The 24,310-nt window shown below is 37.2% G+C and overlaps 2 protein-coding genes across 2 annotated transcripts; both read left to right on the forward strand.

Moving 5' to 3' along the window:
* Positions 1–5,681: 5,681 nt before the first annotated feature.
* LOC126967488 (histone-lysine N-methyltransferase SETMAR-like) lies at positions 5,682–6,092 on the forward strand. Its single transcript, XM_050811976.1, has one exon. It carries the CDS (start codon positions 5,682–5,684, stop codon positions 6,090–6,092), a length of 411 nt encoding a protein of 136 aa, XP_050667933.1.
* Positions 6,093–8,710: 2,618 nt separating this feature from the next.
* LOC126967592 (uncharacterized) lies at positions 8,711–18,132 on the forward strand. Its single transcript, XM_050812126.1, has 5 exons — positions 8,711–8,801; positions 10,576–10,708; positions 11,649–11,872; positions 13,506–13,613; positions 16,988–18,132. The coding sequence occupies exons 1-5, from the start codon at positions 8,794–8,796 to the stop codon at positions 17,163–17,165; spliced, it is 651 nt and encodes a 216-aa protein (XP_050668083.1). The 5' UTR covers positions 8,711–8,793; the 3' UTR covers positions 17,166–18,132.
* Positions 18,133–24,310: the final 6,178 nt, after the last annotated feature.

Genomic DNA, 24,310 nt, shown 5'->3' on the forward strand with positions numbered 1-24,310 from the left:
CAGTGCCGCTCAGAATTCTTGAAAAACCCAAAAAATCTGAGCGGCACTACAATTACGCTCGTCACCTTGAGACATACGATGTTAAGACCCGTTTGCCCAGTAACAGCAATGAACAGATACTCGAAACTACTACAAATAACGAACTTGACAAAGTATTTTTTACAATGAATCACAAACCGGCGTAAGTGCTTATTTTATTAGTAAATACCGTTCGAAACTTTATTTCACATTCTTGTGAGACACTGAAATATCATGTAAAAAGTTTGTTAGCTATGATTGACACGTAGCCTAAGGCCCACTTAACGGAACACCAGTTAATTATAATAACATAATATAATCAACCCAAATGAAAACTCTTATAAAAGCCGTACACAAAATATAATTACATCATCCACAAATTTTTATGGGGTAAAATGGCAAACATTCTGCATCAAACTAAAGAAGATTCACGAAAATCTGATCATAGATCTCAGCGTAATCGGTGTACATACATAAAAAAATACCAATCGAATCGAGAACCTCCCCCTTTTTGATGTCGGTTTAAAAATGAATATTATTACTTTATTTTATAGGCGTTATAACGACACGTGTTTCGCCTCTACGCGAGGCATTCTCATATTGTGGGCTGCCAGATGCTGAAGCTTGGTCAGCTTTATGTATAATATGCTCCTGAGGTGAGGATACGATAATTCAAATATTTTTATACGAAATAGGATGTGACATCACTAATTGAAAGCCAAAAACTACCACCCATTCCAAAAAACTCAGCGGCCTTTTATTCATCAAAAAATATGTTGTACAATTAAACTTATTATTTGATAGCCTGAGGGCGGTTGCTCCATTCCGAATCTGTGGAATCATTAAGAAAGTCATTTATGTTATGTAACCTTTACCACACAAACGTTTTTTAACAATTCTTTTGAATATCGTAATACTTTTGTTTTGAACATTTTCTGGGATCTTGTTGTAAAAGCATATAAATCACTTAGCTGATTAGCTTATGAACTCGACTTAGCCGAATTAGTAGGCATGACAAGTTTATGTTTGTTTCTTGTGTTAACATAATAATTGTCACAGTTTCTAGCAAATTCATATAGAACATTATTAAGAATATATTGCGATGCTATTATTGACTATATGTTTATTTCCTTAAAATTTTCTCTTACGGATTCTTTATGACCTAGGTTAGAAATAGCGCGACTAACCCTTTCTGCAGCATTTCTATGGTATTAATATCGGCTGCACTACCCCATAACAATATACCATAGGACATAATTATTACTATGAAAATTACTAAAGTATACTAGTCGCGCCGTATCTATGTCAGTTAACCGTCTAATTTTTTTAACAGCATATGCTGCAGAAGTAAGCCTATTCGCCAATCCTTCAATATGGGGCCCCCATTGCAATTTGGAATCAAGAGTAATGCCAAGAAATATAGCAGATTTCACTGGTTTTACCACCACTCCGTTTAATAAAATATTCGCATGAACATTTTTGACATTTGACGCGGTAAATTTAACCTTTTTATATTTATGACTATTTAACAATAAGTTATTGGCGCTAAACGAGCACGCGATGTCAGATAGAGCATTGTTTACCTCGTCACAATAAACTTGGCTTCTTTTTACTTTGAATATGAGCGAAGTGTCATCCGCAATCAATGCTACCTTGTGTTTTTTTTTCAGCGGAATTAACCCTTCAAAACCATTCTCTAGAGGAACCTCACAAACCCCAATGATATATATGTGTGTAGTGTGGCAATGCGATGGTATTATTCAGCCGCGGGGATCAGGTCACGCAACAATTCAGAACAGTGACACGTACCCATTCACAAGACACCGCGGTCAAGCTATTCACAGAGTACTGCTGAAGTAGAGTGATGAAGAGGCATATAAAATAAGATATTCATTTATATTTTGATGTAAAAAAACTACATTTGTGGTTGTTTGTTGCTCTTTCAAAAAATTGCTAGTTCTAATATTTTTTGAAATTTCATTTGCAATACTCAGACTTCGAGATAGTTTATGTTGTGGTAATGTTTGGTATCAATTCATACTTAAAGGATTTCAGTATCGTATCACAAATAAAATTGAATGAACGATGAGGGACTGGAACCCGTGACGGTTGGCTGAGTTGATAAGAGGTCTCGGGTTCGAGACACGCATCGTTCCTAAAATTTTTATTTGTGAATTAATCGCAGAAGAGAGGGTATCACTTTACATCATAGCATCATAGCATCGTATCAAATTAAAATAGTAAAATAAATTTCAGTCACATAAAAGCGTTAAGGTCAACTTAATTGTGTGGCGAAATACAAGTTTCATTAATTATAAAGTTGTGTAATGAGGTAACCTCTCAAAAGAAACTTGTAAGAAATTCCAAGTGAACGCTTCGGGATATAAATCACGGCATAATTTTTAATCCGCGTCCTACTTCCATTAAATAGGACGAGAGGGATAAGACACGATCGGAAGAAAATAATTACAATTCCGTCATAACCTTAGTTAAGCGAAATACTTGGCCAATTTTAATTACTTCTTAGTTTATGAGAAATTATAGAATCATTTGATCAAGTGGGCGTGAAAGGGTAGGAGCGGTGATAATTCATTATGTTCATAGTTATGTATTAAAGTTTTATGATTAATACTGCTCTTAAATTGGGCAATTCTTTTATTGTTTAGTATATGGTAATTGCCAGTTTTGACAGTCAGAAAATGCAATATCGCATAATATTGTTAGTATTTTGTAGAAAATTAAGAAAAATGATAAATTCGCGTTGTAGTATACAACGCCCAGTCACTGGGGAGAGATATAGTATTAAAGCTCTAAGAAAAGGGTATTGTGCCAAACTTGAATTCAGACTTTCGATTTATTAATAAAGTGTAGGAAGTTGTTTTCACCATCATCATTTCAGCCGGAGGACGTCCACTGCTGGGCAAAGGCTTCCCCAAAAATCGCCATGACAATCGGTCTTGCGCTGACCCCATCCAACCTAGGAGGAGGGCTAACTACGTCTTCCGGTACTTGGTCGCCACTCGAGGACCTTACTGCCGCAACGGCCATCTGTCCGTCAAGCTATGTGCCCTGCCCACTGCCGCTTCAGTTTCGCAATCTTTTGGGCAAACAACAAACAAAAACAACTACGCCCAAACGATTACGTCAGCGTTTTATTATATTTTAATTATCAATCACAGTGTCAGAGGAGTCAAATGAATTTAAGCCTCAAAATGGAATGTAATTATGTGAAACTTTTTTTCTCATTTTTTTTTTATTAAAAGAGCGGTAACTATTTTAATAAGTTAACTTTATAACATACTACATCACTGCACCGAATTGTTTTCGCTACGCCTTTAGTATACAGCAAGCATTTACCAAGATATATATTATAAAATTATATTTTTATTTAATGACATGAAAATTTACTTTAACATACAATTGAAACAGAACAATGCTTACTAACAATACTTAAAATGATTAAATATGCTTTAGTTATTTACAAGTTTTAATAAAAATTACGATATATTTCTATTGAAGGTTAACAATCCTTACGACGAAAACTAGGGATGAGACGTGCAGGACGTTCAGCTGGTGGTAATTGATACGCCCAGCCCATTACAATGCAGTGCCGCTCAGGATTAATGAAAAACCTTAAATTCTGAGGGGTACTACAACTGTGCTCGTCACCTTGAGATATAAGTTTTCAAGTCTCATTTCACTAGCTACGGCGCCCTTCAGACCGAAACACATTCACTGCTTCACGGCAAAAATAGGCGCAATTGTGGTACCCATAATCTAGCCGGCATCCGGTACAAAGGAGCCTTCCATTGGTAAAATAAAAAGGTTGACGGTATGCGAGAGAGGATCTATAGATATAATATGTAGTGCAGCTTCTCTGCTTTGATTTGTCCACAATAACTACACAGTATGTAAAGAGAACAATTCCTCGGAAACACAGAGACATGTTCCAATTTAAATTCCGTAAATTATTTTACGCTTTAGGGACACCGCTACAACTATACTGATTAACTCTCGTACTTGCGACAGCAGCATTGATTAATTTTAATTTAATGCATTCACTATACAATTATGTATATCTCCATATCTCATCCATGCGTTAACCGGAGCGTAGGGTAGGTCGGTGTAGGGGCGAATCCAGCGTAAAAGCTTATGTGCGTTGTGTTAGTACCACAAGGAATTAATAATTTTAAGCGAATGAAGTATAAAAGTATATTCTTTGGTCCTATAAGAGTCATCTTCAAAAAAAAATTGCGTGCGCCTTCACACTTCATTGGCATAATATTTTTTAATGATCGTTAATATTTATACTAATGTGTTCTCTAAATCTAATGTTTGGTAAATCTTTATTACGTAATTAAATTTTTCTTTGAAATTAATATTTTGTTGTTGTAATTAATTTCAAGTAGAACTTCACGTCTTCTAGTAAGGACATCTTTCTACTTACTAGCGGCCGCGCGCTAAGCCTGCATGATACAAAACTAGTAGGGAAGATGTTCTACTTACTAGCGGCCGCGTGCTACACCTGCACGATAAAACGCTAGTAGGGAAGATGTTCTCCTTACGCCAGGCCGCGTGCTAAACCTGCACGATACAACGCTAGTAGGGCAGATGTTCTACTTACTAGCGGCGCTATGTGCTTCATGCTACGTTCGCCGTTTCTCACTCTTCCGCCATCGGTGTCTAACGCTCTCCAAAAACAAAAAAAATAACCCAATGCGCGCTTTCACTTTTCACTTTTCACTTCAAATATAATATAATATTATCTATGTCGATTTCAGTTCAAATGCAAATATTTTTATTCAAAATAGAATATTATGAAATCACTTTTTGAAAGTCCAAAACTAAACATTCGAAAATGAATGCCTCAAACCTGAGGAGAACGGACGCAAGAAAAGCTCCGCGGGCTTCTTCTTTTTATACATAAAATTTCGATACAAACAAATTTATAATTCAAGTAGCCTGACCGCAGTCGCTCCCTTCCAAATCTGTGGTATCATTAAGAAAGTCATTTATGTCATGTATATTTTTATTTACAATCTTTTGAATTTCGTAATACATATGATTTGAACATTTTCAATAAGGCAACAAAATGTAGTGTAAACGACATTTGAAAATAGTTCTAAATGCAAATAGGTAATGTGTGCAGTCTTCCTATATCTCTTAATACATTGCACAACTGCTCAACAGCTGAAAGTCCTAGGGGACACCGTTTTATAATATATACATTGAAATCTGATTGTGTATCAATTTAAAAGTGTTAATCAACATATCAGCGGGAAGTCGTCCACTGTAGGAAAAAGGCCTTCATTAAGAAAAAACAAGCTGCGGTTGGTGTCGCACCAGAATAAAACGACCTTATCTCCTCCCGAGGGTGTCGTAAGAAGTGAAAAAACACGGAGACAGAGCATCAACAGCTACAATCGCCAACCCGTCCAAGCGTGGCGATTATGGCGACCACCTCCCCCTCAAATGAGTCAATAATAGGTCTTTACCTAGGAAATTGACGTTCTGTAGTACGGGCCATTTCAAATCAAAATAATTTTTGTTTGGCTAAGAATTCTAATTTCAAATTAATTCTATTTTAAAAACATGGAATGCTTTTTCCAAAAGTAGTCATTTGTTTATTGATTAGTGTTAAATTTTCATCGCATTTCGTCAATATGGATACATTAAGAGTAATTATGGAATATGAGTACCGTTGTGGCAGCAACGCGGCACAAGCGGCACGCAACATCAACGATGTTTACGGAGCTAACACTACAAACGAATGCACCACCTGTTATTGGTTTGCTCGCTTCCGTTCTGGAAATTTGGACATGAAAAATGAACGTCGCGGTCGTCCGAAGACTTTGGTCGACAATGACGAATTAAAGGCGATTGTGGAAGCTGATGATACACAATTTATGGCTGAATTAGCAGCAGATTTCGACGTTAGCATAAAAACAATATTGGTCCATTTGCGTCAAATTGACAAGGTAAAAAAGCTTGCCAAATGGGTGCCCCACGAACTCAATGATTGCCAGCGCGAAGTACGCGTCGAGACGTGCATTGCTCAACAGACACACAAATGAAGGAATTTTGAACCGCATTGTTACCTGCGATGAACAATGGATTCTGTTTGATAACTGCAAGCGCTCAGCAAGTTGTTTGGATCCTGGATCAGCACCTAAACGAAAACTTACCCCTAGAAAAGTGATGGTCGCTGTTTGGTAGTCTAGTGCCGGTGTGATTCATCACAGCTTCTTACCAAATGGTGTGAACATTACTGCAGATGTGTACTGTGAAGTACTGAACACAATGATGGAGAAGCTGGCACATCTTCAACTAGCTTTGGTCAATCGCTCGTCTCCGCTGCTCTTGCATGACAACGCGCGACCTCATATTGTACAGCAGACGATCTCCAAGTTGCAAGAACTGGCGTTGGAAGCTCTCCGTCATCCGCACTTTTCACCAGACCTTGCACCTACAGACTACTACTTTTTCCAGAATTTGGATAACTTCTTGGCGGGAAAAAAATTCAATACCTGAGAGGCAGTACAAAATACCTTTGAAGAGTTTGTTGCCTCCCGTCCAGCTGATTTCTTTAAGAAGGGCATCAATAAACTGCCACTGAGTTGGCAAAGATGCATTGATTGTATGGGTAATTACTTCGATTAATACAAATAAAAATACATGAAAAAAAATCGTTTAAATTTTTTCATACAAAACGGCAATTTCATAGGTTAAGACCTACAATTAGTACTAAAATCAAATTTTATTTTTTAAAGTAAACAATTATCTAACTATGGAATTATGACTAATAAACCACATCAAAGTCGCAGTGTGGAGGTAAGGTGTCGGAAGTACGTGCCAGATATTTAGTCCCCTGACAAATTTATAAGGCGCGTGAACTACTCTTTATTGCTGATCCCCTGACCCCATATTCTCCATCTCAAAAGGAAGCATCATCTCATCACTTTAGGTGTTTGGCATCTCACGCCACTACTACTGCCACCACAGACATGTTTAAGGTAACAGCAAGTCTACCAGTGCCAATGACTCCTGGGAATCAACGTCATACCATCTGGCCTCACATCACGAATCACCATATGATAGCCAGCAAGAAGACAACGCCCCTGGCTAATGGCGACATTAAGTGCAGCACAGTAGAATAATAAATCATTTAAATTAATAAATTAAAAAAAGAGCTTCATTAACAGAAATTACTTTTCGTAACTTCCTTCCTATATCAGATGAATTTCTCGTGACTGAAAAAAAAAACTGATGCAGTTAAACATTAGAAATGAGGTTATATCAATTTATTGGGCTAAAACTAAAAATACATACCTACTCGTTTATGACATCTCGTTACAATCATTAATGAACTTTATGGAAGCTGAAAAAATCTAAAATAGAAATTCCCAAATTATTATATTCAATAAATTGCTAGTAATTGTTCTATTTTCTTTCATATATAGACTTATGGATCGTTGAACAAATTCAATGATATATTATAGAAATAATATAAATAATAATTCTGATTGATATAAAAAAAATGGAATACATTTTTTTGATTTTGATTTACCTATTCCTAAGGTGTGATTTGCGTTTAGTGTAAGTCGATTCAAGCAAAATTATAGCATACATAATGTAAGTTTTCTTTTAGTTAAATATATAATTACGACTTTTGATAAAAAAAACTACGAACTTGTGTTAGCTGTGTTGACATAAAAATGCGAGTCCACATTCGAAACAACATTTTAACATAGATTCCAATGATACGTCCGTATGTGGTTACACAAACAAATTAGTGCAGTCAAATCATGTGACTCGACATTAAAAGTAAGGCGGTGTCTACCATGAATGAAAAATAAGATAAGGACAAGAAAAAAATATGTTGTTAAAAGTATTAATATTCTAGAATGAACGTAATGAGATTAATATTATTTTTTTTACTGTTAAAGTTGTAACTGTTATATTTGAAATCAATTTTAAAATCATATAGTCTTTGGCACGAATTTTGTGTGGTGTTATTGAATGGTCAAATGCGCGGCGGATATAATATCATGCTGATAACCAACGTTTATCGCGCATAAGTGCGTACAATATTAAAGCAGTTATATAATTATTGTAACTGGATTAATGTTGACTGGGGATGTTAAGGCCTGTAAAGACAATATTTTATATAGCTTTAGGGTGGGATATCAGCTGTGTTCCAAATTTAAATAATGACTTCGACAGTGTTCACTAAAATGGTTATTATCATTATATATTCGTGCCAGTCGCTCACAGGTTTAGGTGGTTAGCAATCTTAGCACGGTCGTTCCACCACTATTGACACTTCTTTCGCTAGACACGCAGAAATATTTATACGAGAATATTATTCATATGAATTGTGCGAAGAGTTCCATAAAAGTCTATTAACTACAGTAATCAATAAATTATGACCCAAAAATAAAATTGTACGTAAATACTAAAACATTACAAAATTATGTTACACTTGTGACGAACGTTTCAAAACAGTTTCATTTATTAACAGGTACAACATATAAACATGTTCTGTGTATGTTACTTTGTAAGATTGCTTATTTACTTAAATATGTATGAACATGCTCTATACAACATAAAACCTAATAATACAATTAAAATAAGAAATGTAAATTTGTGTGGCTTTGTGAACGAGGCTTATGAATCGTAAGAAGTATCCGCTTCAGAGACTTGTGTTAATATTGTGATTACAGGCGACACGAAGGGTCTTCTAGTAAAATGTGACAAAAGGAAACCCATTTCACCATGAGCAGGTAATATTTTGAATATAATATTTATATTAGAATAGATATTATACTGAAAGGAGTGTTTGTTCACCAAAGATCGTCTTGAAACATTTTTTTCTTCTTAATAATAATACTTTGGCAAATAAATGTTTTTGCCGATTGATAGGCATATATTTAACCATTTATCTTGCGATAGGATTGTTGAATAGGCACGTAATATAGAGATTTTTTTTTCACATATTTCTACAAATAAAATCTTTGATAAGTTTATGTGATAAGAACGTAGAGCTTTTGACTGGATTTTGCTCACTCTTGGTTATGTATTATTGTTAGGTCTTATTATCTCAATGTCTATATTATTTCAACTAATTTAATTTTTAACCGACTTCAATAGTAAAAAAAACTCTCAATTCGTCGGTATTTTTATTTTATGTTTGTTACCTCATATCTTTCTACTGGGCGAACCGATTTTGATATTTATTTTTTTATTTGAAAGCTGGTGCTTCCCGTGTTATTTCCCCTATTGTATTTTGGTCCAGATCTGACAATGGCATAAAAGAAAACCATAAAAGTTTTAAATTTGCTATACATACGTATAGCAAAGTTGATGATAAATTTACCAATAACTCAATATCGTGCCAAACCGATTTCGATGATTCTTTTTTTATTGGAAAGGATATACTTCAAAGATAGTTTGGTAAGAGTTTGTTTAGGTTCTAATTACAAAATCCATGACAAAGTAACGGAACTCTTCAGTTGTTAGGAGCAAATTAACGATACTCGACCGAATCTTATTTATGCTATCCGGATATTTAAGTCATCTACCATAACATAGTTATGGTCAAGTTATTGTTGTAGTCCAATATGATGATCACTGGGACTCCTTAACGACTTACAGTAAGGGTGCAATCTGTGGAAGAATTTCTAACTGTCTGTAATCAAATTGCAAAGCGCTTACGTTCATTGCTGCATTGAAAAATTTAGTATATCTATACATATTTATTGTTAGTTAGTGTACTTCAAATTCAATAAAAAATAAAAAAATAAAATAACAAAAAAACCACCGACTTCGAAAACACTATTCCAAACAATAGATATAATATGCACTAAAAAGTATATAAATGATTGCGTATTTTTATACAATCTAATTAATTAATCTAATTCTATTTACGATTATTGTAATTTGTGGAGTCGGTGTCACCCAATATAGGTTTGTAACTGAATGAAGCACACAGTCAATTTTGCGCGATTGTTGCCAAAGTACATCTGTTAAAACCACATTCAAATCGGTCAATCTGTCGATTAAGTATAATCTGTATTTGAGATAACTGGGACTCAAAAATATTACTTTGGTGATATAGAAGGAATGGGCTGGCAAGTACAATTACTTGACAGACTACAGAAGTACTCAATTTAGATATTATCTTAAGCAAACAAGAGAAATGAGTTAATTGGATAGTAAATAACTAAATTTACATCGAGCGACACTCTACATTTAGTCAGTTGAGCAACGCAAAAGTAGACTTACTGCAACGCCATGTTGTGGTGTGGTATTACGAATGATTTTAATTGAAACCGTATCCACGTTAAACTTACCTTATCTTTTTTCCCTTAAAGCCTGCATGAGTTATTAATATTATGCCATACATGTAGGTTTTGTTTATTTGGTGATGATTTTGGTAAATTATAAATAATAAGTTTCTCGTGCGCTTATTTCAATCACGAAAACACTGCACCTGACAGGTAAATTATTTCCCCTTGGAACTGCATTCATTATAAAATCACATAAATTTCTTTTCAGATTTTTATGGACTGCGATAGCTTTGGTTTTTCTATTACAAGCTGTTAAGGCTGAAACGGAAGATGAAGAAGAACGGTTTAAACGTCAGATAAATTCATTGCCATTAATATATCCATTTGGAGCAACATATAAGGTAAGTTGTAATTTTAGGAAGGAAGTGCAATGAATGAAGGAGCTGAAAATAATATATTTTAAAACTAAGGTTCCACTATTGTCTGTCAGCGGGTTGTATGTATCTCATAAACAGCAATAGTTTGGCAAGTAAATAATTCATGTGCCAGTTCGATTCAAACAGAGTCTTTTTTTAAATGATAGACTTTCCTTGCCTGGCTGTTTTTCGATCATCGCTAAAAGTTTGCCATTACATATTTTTTCATGACCGAGTGTAGTGAGTTTTTGTTCGATATAATGTGATTCGTGTAGTCAAAACTCAAATGATATTAAATATCTTACATATATCTATTGTATTTAACAGTACACTTATTAATAATTCGTGACTAGCGGGATATCCTTTTCAATGAAATCCTGTTTCTTCGGCTCTGTGACATATGACATGATTGCAGGTTGAGTCAAGTCAAGCCAAGGAATTCACACGGTGAATTCCCTATTCGCTAACGTAGTATTAGGCATTAAGCATTCAGGAGCTCCTAAATAGTCTTTTTTTTTATGAAAATAAGGGACGAGACGAGCAGGACAGTTCAGCTGATGGGTATTGATACGCTCTACCCATTACAATGCAGTACCGCTCAGAATTCTTGAAAACCCAATAGTTCTGAGTGGCACTACTCTTGCGCTCGTCACCTTAAGACATAAGATGTTAAGTCTTAATTGCCCAGTAATTTCACTAGTTACGGCGCCCTTCAGACCGAAACTCAGTAATGTTTACACATTACTGCTTCATGGCAGAAATGGGCGCCGTTGTGGTACAAATAATCTAGCCGGCTTCCTGTGCAAATGAGCCTCTCACCAGTCTTCGTAACGAAGGATAAGCGGATAACGTAACAACACCACTCAATGGTCATTTGACTTGAGGTGACTAGTTAAAATAAACTAATTATGAATTTATTTTTCAGCTCATCATTGGTTTCTCAGCTCCGATACAAACAAAAGAAAAGTACATGAGCGTTGCATTCGTAGTAAACTTTCAGTACATATACTCGCAATTTTCTAACATAACTCAGCTGTCGCGGTATTATTTCATAAAAGAAGTGTCTAGGGAGCAAAGAGATGCTGAACTAGCAGCGAGAAAGGACGAGAGACTCGTTTTCTACAAAGCTGTTGCTGATATGTTGGAAATGTAAGTTTTACAATTCTAATATTAATATTTTGATGCATATCTTAAAAGAATAACTTCCTTAGAATTTAGACGAGGACATAAGCATCAAAACTTTTTATATAAATTAGTCAATATGATGTTCGATAGTCTTGAACAAAATCAAATATATGGCACCAAAACCTTTAAAGCGAAATTGTCGGCAGCAGTACACATTTCATCTTCCACAAGTTAACCGTAACTTGTGCAGAAATAAATTTATCCAAAGGTCATGCGATAGGTATAACAATAAATACCAACATATTGATATATTCTTTCAAAGGTACGGAGGTTTGTATCTGAAATCAGGAAATGTGTCTAACTCGTACCCTGATTGCAGCTGCAACCCTTACCTTTATTTATAACTTTACTGTTGTATGCGAATCGAGTTGTACCCAATCGAGTAATTAATCTAGTAAATATGGATCTACACTTATGTGAAAATTTTGCTGGCCTATTGTATTGATCTGAATTAAGGCTAAAATTATGTAAAATGTTTGTTTTCCAAATAAAAGAAAAAAAAGAAGGTAAGGAACAGTTTGCATGTACTGTGAACATTTTAAAAGGCAGCTATAAATTAATAGTGTGAGTAGCGGTTATGGCCTGTCATAGCCAATTTCTGATAATTTAGTTCAGATAAATTTATATATATACAAATTTGCCTTACGATGTCTCTGATTACATTTAAAATTATCCATGAAGAACAATTATACATGAAGATTTAAAATCTCCATTTTTATTCCTAAATAGCTGTAGCATTCTGAAATAACTGCTATCTTTATGGACTGGGCCTATATGGGCACGAATAGTCGTGCGGGATTTATTGCGTATTTTAGATCTCATTTACAGGCATCGACCAAATATTTAGCATACCAGATAATAATGCTAGCACTATTAATTTTTTAAAAAAATCTATTGATTGTGTTGGATATCGTCCATCTAGTTGTGCCTGACGAGTGGGAGGCTCATTTGCACAGGACGACAACTGCATTACATTTTTTTGCCTTCAAGCAGCATACGAGCATTATTATCGTGTGGTTTTAAGGGTGCTGTTGATATTGAAATTACTGGTCTTATGAGACTTTAATATATAATCTTATAAAGTAACGAGCGGTATTGCGACGCAGCTCAGAATTTTAGCATTTTCAAGAATCCTGAGTGGCACTGCATTGTGCAATGGGTAGGATGCATCACTAAGCACTAGGTGATGAAAGATGACTATCCTGCCATCCCCGATCTTCAACAACAGGTCGGGGATGCACTAAAAATCACTGAAGTTCAGGTTACTGGCCAGATTAAGAAGGCTCTCATGAAATGGGTTGAGTGAAAATAAATGAAGCAAAAAATTTATGCTAAGTCACGTTAAATAGATGTCCATCATCTCTAACCTTATAAATTTTATAAAGCATCATTCATGTACGCATGAATGATGCTTTACAAAGTTTATTTGTATTATAGTACTTATAAAACTCTGTTTTTATACTAGATGAGTAAATGGGCAAGTGCCATGTACCATATGACTAGATGCGTTGCTGGCTTTTAATGCGTGGCTGTTTGTGGAATGCCTGACATCAACGTATTGATTTTCATATTTTTAGGTAATGTCTTCTGTTTGCAGGAAAGGTATGAACGGCGAAGACTGCGTACTTCGTGCTATCTGTGAGTCTGCGCAGTATCCTGTAGAAGATCAGGGTCTAGTTGGGGAGGTACTGCATATACTGATGACGTAAGATTAAGTACCTACCATATTTTTTTTATTTTTTTTTAATATATTTATAAACAAATCTGTTATTTTATTGTTATTGAAAATGGTCAGTTACTTTTTATGTATATTTCCTTAAATTTTAAGTCGTAAGATAATGCATTTTTTTTTATATACTATCTTTTGGTATTTAATTACATCAACCATTTGGAATTATAAAAATTATGAAATTTATTCAAAAAAATTGCGTGCGTACAAAGTACACAAGTCAGAAGTGAAACCAGCATTGTGCATAAACCTCTAAACGGCATATGAAGTCCTGGTACATGTTGCTAGAATGACATATGATTTCGCTATTATGCTAGAATGATATTGACACTCGAGTCCGACATATTACGCCCCAGAACGGGGCGTAATATGTCGGACTCGAGTGTCCGCGTAAGCGGACGCCCCATACCGACTAAAACCTCCTCTGTGCTGTTAGCAGCCCTGGCTTTCACAGCGAAGTAGGACGTGGGCCGTGGAGGCCGCAAAGACTACGCAACAACAGTCGCGGGGCGTCTCCTAAGGAGACTCGAACCTCAGACCGGCTGTGTGCTTGTGGGAAGGAGAGAGAATGAAAATGAAAATGAAGATGAAAAGATGAGAAGAACACACTCGCCGGCGAGTGTGGTGATGTTTAGTGTAATGTATGTAAGTGTGTGTGTATGTGTTTATGATTGTATGTTTGTATGTGTGTAAGTAGTGTAAATGTTAGTGTGCATGTGTGTTTGTGTTTGTGTCTGTTTGTGGAGTGTGTTTGTGGTTGTGTAAGTGGTGTATGTCAGTCCGTCAGTCAGTCCGTCAGTCAGTCCGTGTGTTAGTGAGTGTAGTGAAACGATTACAGGACGAGGACTAACGTCTCGTCGGGTATCAAAACAATGTGTGGTGTATCTAGGGTGCGGGCCGCTGGCCATCGTCAGAGTGACGAGTGCCAGTGGTTTGCGGTGGTTGACCGCGCCTACGCCTGCGAAGGCGGTGTGTGCGTGTCTGTGTCGGTGTTTGTGTGGGTGTCGCGTTCGCGATGGTGATGTCTCATCCGGGTCTACCGTTACGTGTCTGGGACTTCTTATTGGGTTGAGACTATGGTGAAGGGGGTGTACCCGCATGCCTTCCTAACCAAGATGTTGGGATGGTTAGGCGCCTTGTCAAAGAAGCGTCGCGAGATCTCTTTAAAGTGTTGAGCTATCGTCGGAAGCTCTAGGTCGCGGTGAAGGTCAACGTTTCGGATGAACCACGGGGCTCCGGTTGCCATGCGCGTGAATTTATTTTGAACTACTTGCAAACGACGTAAGTAGCTCGGTCGGGTGTGCGCGAAAACGACGCTTGCGTATGACAGTATGGGCCGTACGATGGTTTTGTACAGCGTCACTTTGTGTTTGAGCGGAAGTTTGCTTTGCCCACATACAAGTGGATAAAGGCGACTGAGGACAAATCGGGCTCTATTGCATACCGTATCAATATGTTTCTTGAAGTTCATATTGCTGTTGAACGTGACTCCTAAGTATTTGTAATCCTTCACCCACGGTATGGGTGTTTCATACAATTTAATGACGTCGGTCGGTCGTTTTTTAGCGCGGATGCTATTCCCGTAACCGAAGAGTACCGCTGCACTCTTGGAGGGGTTCACTTCAATCCGCCATTTTCTGAACCAGTTGCCTAGTTCATCGACGGCGGCTTGAATTACTTTAATGTTCTTGCTCAAGGTTGAGCGGTTCAATAGAGCGGAGCCAAAGTAGAGTGCCGTATCGTCAGCGTACTGAGCGAGCTGGACACTCGGAAACTTGGGAATGTCGCTCGTAAAGAGCGAGAAAAGAGTGGGAGAGAGGACTGAACCCTGTGGCACGCCAGACCTGATGGGTCTGGGTGAGGATAGGGTGCCCTCTACTCGATATCGGAAGGAGCGATCAGTAAGGTAGGCTCGTATGATGCGCACGAGCCTGTCTGGCACTCTCAGTTGATACAGCTTGAATACTAAGCCGTTGTGCCATACCTTGTCGAATGCCTTCGCGACATCGAAAAACACGGCTGCCGTGGTAGCGTGAAGTTGACGCCGTACGAGAATGTACTCGGTGAGTCGGTGAGCCTGCTGGGGACACGAGTGAGCGGTTCTGAATCCGAACTGTATGTCGGGTATCAGGTTGAGCTCCGCGATGTAATGATTAAGACGCGCGAGAATTAATCTTTCGTAAAGTTTCCCGATCGAGTTAATTAAGCTAATAGTCCTATAGCTACTCGGATTAGCTTTAGAGATAGCACTGTGAGCCGTGTCGACCGAGTCGATGACGTCCGGTATAAGGTCAAGGTCGTCGGACTTGATAGACTCGAGATCCTTTTCCAGCCGTTGCCAGTCGATCACTGTTTTCGTCGGTGGTTGAAAGTTAACCGGTGGGCCTAGATTTAGGACGACGGGCCGGTGGTCTGACTCTAATTCGTGAAAAACCTCGATTGAATTTACATTGAGCGTTACGTTCTTAAGTAACGCAACGTCTAGAATGTCGGGTCGGTGCGCGACGTTATCCGGATAATGTGTTGGTTCGTCGGGTGCTATTACTGAAAAGTTCAGCGTGTCTGTCAGCGAATCTAATAAGATTCCGTTTCTATTTGTGGCTCTACTGTTCCAGCTGGAGTGTTTGGCGTTAAGATCGCCACCCACTATGACTGCAGCCCCGTGGCCGAGTAATGCTTCTATATCTGTGTATAATACTTTTTTGTTGGGCGGAAGATAAGCTGAAATAACAGTGATCGGCTGGTGATTCGCCATACTGACCCGGATGGCAGAAGCCTCGATGTTAGTGAGGACTCTCTTTTTACTGTTGCCCTTTTTCGTTTCATCGACTTTCAAATCACAACGATGCTAAAGAAGTTTTCACTTCAATAGTATGCGTATTTCTGTCTCATTCTTTTCCGGCTTCATCCTACACATTTTTGTATTTGTGTCTCTTACCTGTCGTTTTTTCCGTTGCATCCGGTTTGAAATCACAACGATTCTAAAGAAGTTTCACTTCAAAAAAAACACTTCAATTTTAAAAATGCGTAGAAATCACAGACCAGTTACACTTTACAGTTGATAACCTGTTCAATCCCAATATTTGCATATTAGAAAATTTACTTGTAATGTCGCTCTTGCAAATCTAAGCAATTTGTTATGTTTAAAGTGATAACCCTCCCTCTAAGGATTACTACACAAATAAAATTTTAAAAACAAAATCTTATGAACGATGCGGGACTCGAACCCACGACCTCTCGCGATCCGTGCGAGTGCTCTGCCAACTTAGTTAACCGTTCGAGTGACGTATCGTCATAAAATTTTGTATGCTTTGTTCAACTCTCAGGTTTATTATAAATTATATTTTCAGACCAGACTACGGTAGGTCACCGTTTGAAGATGAAGACCAAGATTGGGCGATGGATATGTCTACGTACACAGATGCTGCAACAGCTGGCAGAGAGATGTTCAACTGTGCTTCCATATACAGCAAGTGTCCTCAAGAACAGGGCTTGCTGGATCTCATATCGTTTTTGAAAGACGAGTGAATTCATTTTAATATAACTCCTCAAAAAAATTATGATTAATTTGGAAATATAAACCTGTATAATTATTCTGCTTTAAAAGATTTATAAAAATATTTGTTCTTATGAACGTAAATATAATATATATTTATGAAAAGTGCTTAACAAGTTCATGACTTATGATTCACCTGTTCCGTGAATACTTAATGAATAATTTAAAAGGAAAATAGAACTCGTTAATTTTGATACTGACATATATTTTAATAATAACGCATTGATTGATTTTAAAATTTGTTCATTAAAATCCTGAAATATTTTTCTTATCATTTAGACCGTCCAATGACTAGTATTACATTTAATTATTTTTCCACTTTACTACTTTTATCTGTTATTTATACAGCCACGAACAGTATAATAATAATATAATTAAATACTTTTTTGAGTCTTTGAAATAGTCTATACTCTAAGCCAATAGGGCCAATAAGCCATAGGGCTTGTCGGCTCTATGTCGCAAAAATGCTGCTAAGTATATTTTGTACCTTTCAATTTTCCCGCGTTGGCTGTATGGGTGCACCTTTAACATTTCTTGAAGAAAAAATTTATCCACTAATTAGAGATATGTATGTATATAATACATTTCACGCTCATTTAAGCGGTAGTTCGAAAACTTGTGATATTTGTTTGTTTAATTTTTGTTTTATTTAAAATAACCTAGTCGTAGAAAAAATATTGTATGCCACACTTTTTATACGCTTTATATTAGCTTCACCTGTATGTTTGTATGTTTGTAACCGACTTCTTTGGGCGCGATTTTGACCCACTTTAAACGGCATGATTTCGTTCAAACTTTGTAGATTTATCGAGGACCGATGACATTACACTAATTTGACTAAAAAATTAAAAATAAATAATAGAAAAAAAAACTAAAAAGCACGCTTTATATAAAATTCAACTAAAAAATAGAAAATAAATTTAAATTGAAAATAGTGTAAAAAAAATATATTTTATTGTAAAAAAAGCGTGCTTTTTAGTTTTTTTAACTATTATTTATTTTTTACCCTTATTATACAACTGTTGCATAAATTATAATATTCCAAAAATGAATTATTATTTTCAAAATAGAGAGCTCATACTGTAGTGATTTAAAGTGATCTTCTTTTTAAGTATATTAAAAAAATACAGAACACACCTTTAGTTTTGTTATACTTTAACTATTGTATATTATTCATCTATAGTATTAACTAACTATTACTCTCAACTTCGTCTTCATTTACCAGTGTAACATTTACAATATATATAGGAATAAAACAATCATAATCTCTCATCGTTAAGGCAGCGTAAGAAACGTTTTCGTTCAACCAACGGTTCAGTAGATTCAGAAATCATCCAATAAAGTCTCACATAAATGCTCTCAAACTTATATTTCCTTATAATAGTATAGATAACATATCAAAAGTACAGCCAGGCATTAGTCCTTTTAAAGTCATCGGCCCAATTAAATCGGACGTTTTTATGTGGGTGAAGGTAAAATTCAAAGAGTGCGTTGTATGCATAGTATTTTTTTATTATCATGGTGATTCTAGTAAGGCTACAAGACGAGAGTAATGAATTTATGAGTCAGGACTGCAGGGTTCAGAGAAAACTAGTCATCATCATTATCATATCAGCCGGAACCATTGCTGGACAAAGACCTTCCCCAAATATCTCCATGATCGGTCTTGCGCTGCCATTATCCATCCTATTTCGGAGATCTTGACCAGATGATCGGTCCATCTTGTGGGAGAGCATAGAAAAGACTAGAATAAATTTGCAAATATTTTATTTCATGTCGCAGTAGTCAATAACTTACTAGGTACAGAAAAAACTAACACTGACCACAGTATTGGTGAAAGTTAAGAACCGTACGTAATTAACAAAATTCATAAGATTTGGATAAAAATAAATATAGAAATCCAACTATTAGATCTAGAGATTAGCACGTTCAAATATTTAACTAAAAAAAGTGTGTGTGCTACGTAAAAAATGTGTATGCGTGTATACTTATGTATGCACGGAAGAAGTTATACTTCTTTGGCCTAACGAAGCAAAAGTCATTAAAATCATTTAATCCTCGTGCTACAAGGGGCACACTGATATGATAGGGAATAGAATATTTCCGTTTGAGTTAGAATAAAACCTTTTTTAAAGTTTGAATACTGGCCTCTTAATTAAAAAAAAAAGTTTAAAAACAAAAACTATGTTGGTTTCAAGTTGACACGTCGTTGACAGAAATGGAGCTCACGCGTGAACATTTCCGTGCCATAATTTATCACAATTTTCGTCGCGGCTTATCTCAAGATAAATGTCTCAACGAACTTGTTTCGATTTTTGATGTTGAAGCACCGAGTCAAACGATAATATACCGTTGGTATGCCGAGTTCTGACGCGGTCGTGTGTCGCTCAGCACTGTTTCTGCTACAGGTCGACCAAGAACAGCGGTCACGGCTGAAAACATCGCAGCTTAGAAACACGATTCAGGCTATTATCAGTACCGAAATGAATGCAATTCAGTCGATATTACATAATGAACTTTGTGTAAGAAAGCTAGCTTCCTGATGGGTACCCCACAATGTGTCTGAAGAGCAAAAGGCGGCTGGTGTAAATTGGTGCCGGAATACTCTGCAACGCTTCAACGGAGAGAAGTCAAATGCCGTTAATAATATCGTCTCATGTGACTAATCCTGGATTTATTCATACGAACCTGAAAGAAAACATCAGTCAGAAGTTTGGGTGTTCGAAGACGAGGTCTAACCAACGAAAGTGGTTCGCTCCCGCAGCGTGTCAAAGAAAATGTTCGCTACGTTTGTCTTGAAAAAGGGGCATGTTGCTACAATTCCTTTACAGGATAGCAGAACGGCTACCGCTGAGTGGTATATCACGGTTTATTTGCCAGAAATGATAGCCGAACTCCGAAAAAATAACCCGAAACGTCGCATCATCTTACATCACGAAAATGCGAGCTCCCATACGGCTCGGAGACAAATGATTTTTTGAAGCAGGAAAATGTTGAGCTGATGGGCCATCCTCCGTACAGTCCTGACCTGAGCTCAAACGATTTCTTTACATTCGCTAGAATGAAAGATTTATTACGCGGTCAACGGTTTGAAGACCCCGAAGCAGCTGTGGAAGCGTACAAATCAGCCATTTTGTCAATATCAACTTCAGACTGGAATTACTGTTTTAACGATTAGTTTGCACGAATGGAAAAGTGCATTAAGTTGAGCGGAGAATACTTCGAAAAACAATGAAATACAATTAAGCTATACCGTGCATGCGGTTTTTCTTATTCCCGATCATTTCAGTGTGTCTCACGTATTCTTCGATTTTAGAAAGAAAAATTTTGTAAAAATCTTACAAATATGGCTTTGACAATTAATTATTTAATAATGAAATCGGATGTATGGGCTTGAACCCTTTGCCTGTGCTAATAATGGACGAAGAAACAAAAAAAAGTATAACTAATGACGCAAACGTCAGATTATTTTAGGAACCAACTTCAACCTTTGTTACTTTTTTGTTACAGTGATGCGCGCGCATCTTAAAATTTCACTCTCATCATTTTTTCATAATCTAATTCTTACAAATAAACTTGGTATAAAGTTATAACTGGTATAAAGTTATAACTTGGTATAAAGAAAATGCAAAATGTTTACATTATCGTTGACAACACTGTCAATACAATGATAATTCTGAAGTTTTCCTAATGACAAGCTGCCTTGCAAATAAACGCGGGAAACGTTATACGTCCGAACAAACCATTCGTAAGCAAAATGTCTCTTTGTAAACATTTTACATATTCTTGGTTTATGCTTACTTATAACTTTATGCCAATTTTATTTGTAAGGCTGTATAGCTTTAAAATAAGTCTTATTATTATCTACCAACTCACTACTAAGTCGGTTGCAAGACAGTTGAAATACTATTCCGGTATTACATATGGTACAGCACCATTCTCGTCAAAGATACTTTTAAAAAGTTAATTTAATTTAAAGTTAATGAACAGACGGCAAGTGTTATTGTTAGTTATGTAGATGAACTAGAAAACTGGTACATGGAAATGCTTTAGCAGTGTAATGAAGGCAGCAGAATATAGCGCCTCGCTAACAAGCTACGGGTACATTTTTTAATCTAATTCAACGTAATATTGAAGAGCGCACTTAATTGGGATTACACGACGTAAAAAGTACTGGCAATTTTTATGTGTGTTTTAATCTAAGAAGGATTTCCGGTAAAATTGTAAATTGTAATTATATGACCGGGTTTGTCAAGATATTATATAGGTGCCTCATATTTAAGCAACACTGTGGCAAAAATGGTTTACGAATACGTACTGATGAGGTATCAAATAATTTTTACACTATAATGGCTAAAAGGAATTTGTTACGAAGTTTTTTTATCTTCTAAAGCTATGGAAAAGCGATGCATTTACTTTATATACTTATACTAACTGTGGGCCGTAAATGGTTACAAAAAGATGAAGGAAGTTACACAGAATGTATTATATTAAAAAATAAAGCTGTGATTAGTGATTTATATGGAGACAATTTTCAATCAAAAAGATAATTGTTAATTTAATACTTGATTGATAGAATCAATTAATACATTCCGTGAATAAGCTATCGGCTTTTTGACTTAATTAATTTATTTTAATTTGATGCAATATCTGATATATATTCGAATTTTTTTTTTAAAGTCTGGAAATGCTTATATTGGGGAATGTATTAATAATTGCTCACAGGTTTGAAAAAATATAAAGAGTTTAAATTTTAATTCTTTATATTAACAGTAGCAGTATTCTTTGGAGCTATGAGTGTACACTATATCATTCTGCTAGGACAGGACTTTTCATGCACGTATCAGACCATCAAGCATTTTGATCAAAGCAATCCCTTTCATCATCATTATCAGCCAGAAGACGTTCACTGCTGGACGAAGGTCTACCCCAAACTTCTCCACGACGATCGCTCCTGCGTTACCCTCCGCATCGGTCCATCTTGTGGGGGTCTACCAACACTGTGTCTTCCAGTACGTGGCCGCAACTCGAAGACTTTACTGTATTTTTTTAAACATTTAATTTACCACTTCCTTTAACTGTAGGGATTGATTTAGGTCATGTCCTGTATATCGACGATAAGTACTTTCAGGTACTTTTTAAAGAAGAAGCGAAAAAGTCCGAGATAGTTTCTCGAAGAATTCTTGTTTTAACAGCCCTAACACCAATTTTAATTCTAACAACACGCGGTCTCCCTGATCTATGACAGAGAATGTGCTGGTACATCTACAACTGTATACGAACATTATTTGACTGATAACTAGATCTTGAGGTGCCTTGAAAATGAACGACCATACTCACTTTGTGTAAGGAAATCACTACAATTTTTGCTTTTTTTATATACTATTTCATAATTGTGATTTAATATTAACCTTGAAAAAATTACATATGTTCTTACCGTTTGGGGCAAGCCAAAATATCACGATCGTGGTCTTGACTAAATTATATTAAATATATATATATTTTTTTATGGAATAGGAGGACAAACGAGCGTACGGGTCACCTGGTGTTAAGTGATCACCGCCGCCCACACTCTCGGAATCACAAGAGCGTTGCCGGCCTTTAAGGAAGGTGTACGCGCTTTTCTTGAAGGTACCCATGTCGTATCGTCCCGGAAACACCGCACAAGGAAGCTCATTCCACAGCTTCGTAGTGCGAGGAAGAAAGCTCCTTGAAAACCGCACTGTGTAGGACCGCCACACATCCAGATGGTGGGGATGATATCGTAACTTGTGGCGTGTCGTGCGAAGGTGAAATTCGGCGGCAGAAATCAGGTTGAACAGCTCTTCGGAACACTCCCCGTGATAAATGCGGTAGAAGACACACAATGAAGCGACGTCTCTACGCAACGCCAAGTGATCCAGCCGTTCACAGAGCGCTAGGTCCCCGACAATTCGAGCTGCTCTGCGTTGAACGTAGTCAAATGGATCGAGCTGATACTGGGGTGCGCCAGACCAGAGATGACAGCAATACTCCATGTGAGGCCGGACCTGCGCTTTGTAGAGCGCTAGAATGTGGGCCGGCTTGAAGTATTGCCGTGCTCTATTTATGACGCCCAGTTTCTTCGAAGCCAATTTGGCTTTGCCCTCCAGATGGCCACGGAATTGGCAATCGCTCGGGATTTCGAGACCCAGTATTCCGATACAAGGTGAGGCTTTAAGGGAAGTGTTCTCGAAGAGCAAATGGGTTTTTTTAGTGGTAAACGCGCAAACTTTAGTCTTCTTGGGGTTAAATTGGACAAGGTTCAACTTACCCCATTCCGCGACCTTCTCGAGAGGGGACTCGATAGAAGACACAAGTTTCTCCCGGCACTGCTCGACGTTTTCCCGAGAGAGACCTGCATGGCCCGTGTATACGGCATCACCAGTGCTGTCGTCTGCATAGCAATTCATGTTGGCGGTGTCCAACATGTCATTGATATGCAGAAAAAACAGCGTGGGAGCATAGCCTTGGGGCACTCCAGCGTTCACGGGCTTGGGATTCGAGCAATAACCGTTGACAACGACCTGTATGCTGCGCCCAGTGAGGAAGCTGGAGGTTCACTTGCATAAGCTTTCGGGAAGCCCAAATGATGGAAGTTTTGCGAGGAGAGCCTTGTGCCACACACGATCAAAGGCCTTCGCTATATCCAGACCAACTGCCAGGCCTTCCCCCTTGCTTTCAATAGCCGCCGCCCATCTATGTGTTAGGTATACCAGAAGATCGCCAGTCGACCGACCATGGCGAAAGCCGTACTGCCGCTCGTTGATCAACTAGTGACCCTCAAGGTTTACAAAGAGATGGCGGTTAATTATGCTCTCCATGATTTTGGAGAGTAGGGAGGTAATAGCAATAGGCCTGTGGTTTGCCGGATCCGAACTGTCTCCTTTTTTTGGGATCGGATGGACAAGGGCTGACTTTCATGAATCAGAGACTACGCCTTTTGAATAAGAGTGCCGGAATAAACGCGTTAGCACCGGCGTCAACTCAGGGGCACACGTTCTAAGCACGATTGGAGAAATGCCATCCGGCCCGCTCGACTTCCTGACGTCCAACGAAAACAGAGCTCGCCTAACAGTCTTCTGTCGGAACTTCAGGC

This window comes from Leptidea sinapis, chromosome 13 (assembly GCF_905404315.1).
Source record: "Leptidea sinapis chromosome 13, ilLepSina1.1, whole genome shotgun sequence".
Classification (NCBI taxonomy): Eukaryota; Metazoa; Arthropoda; class Insecta; order Lepidoptera; family Pieridae; genus Leptidea; species Leptidea sinapis.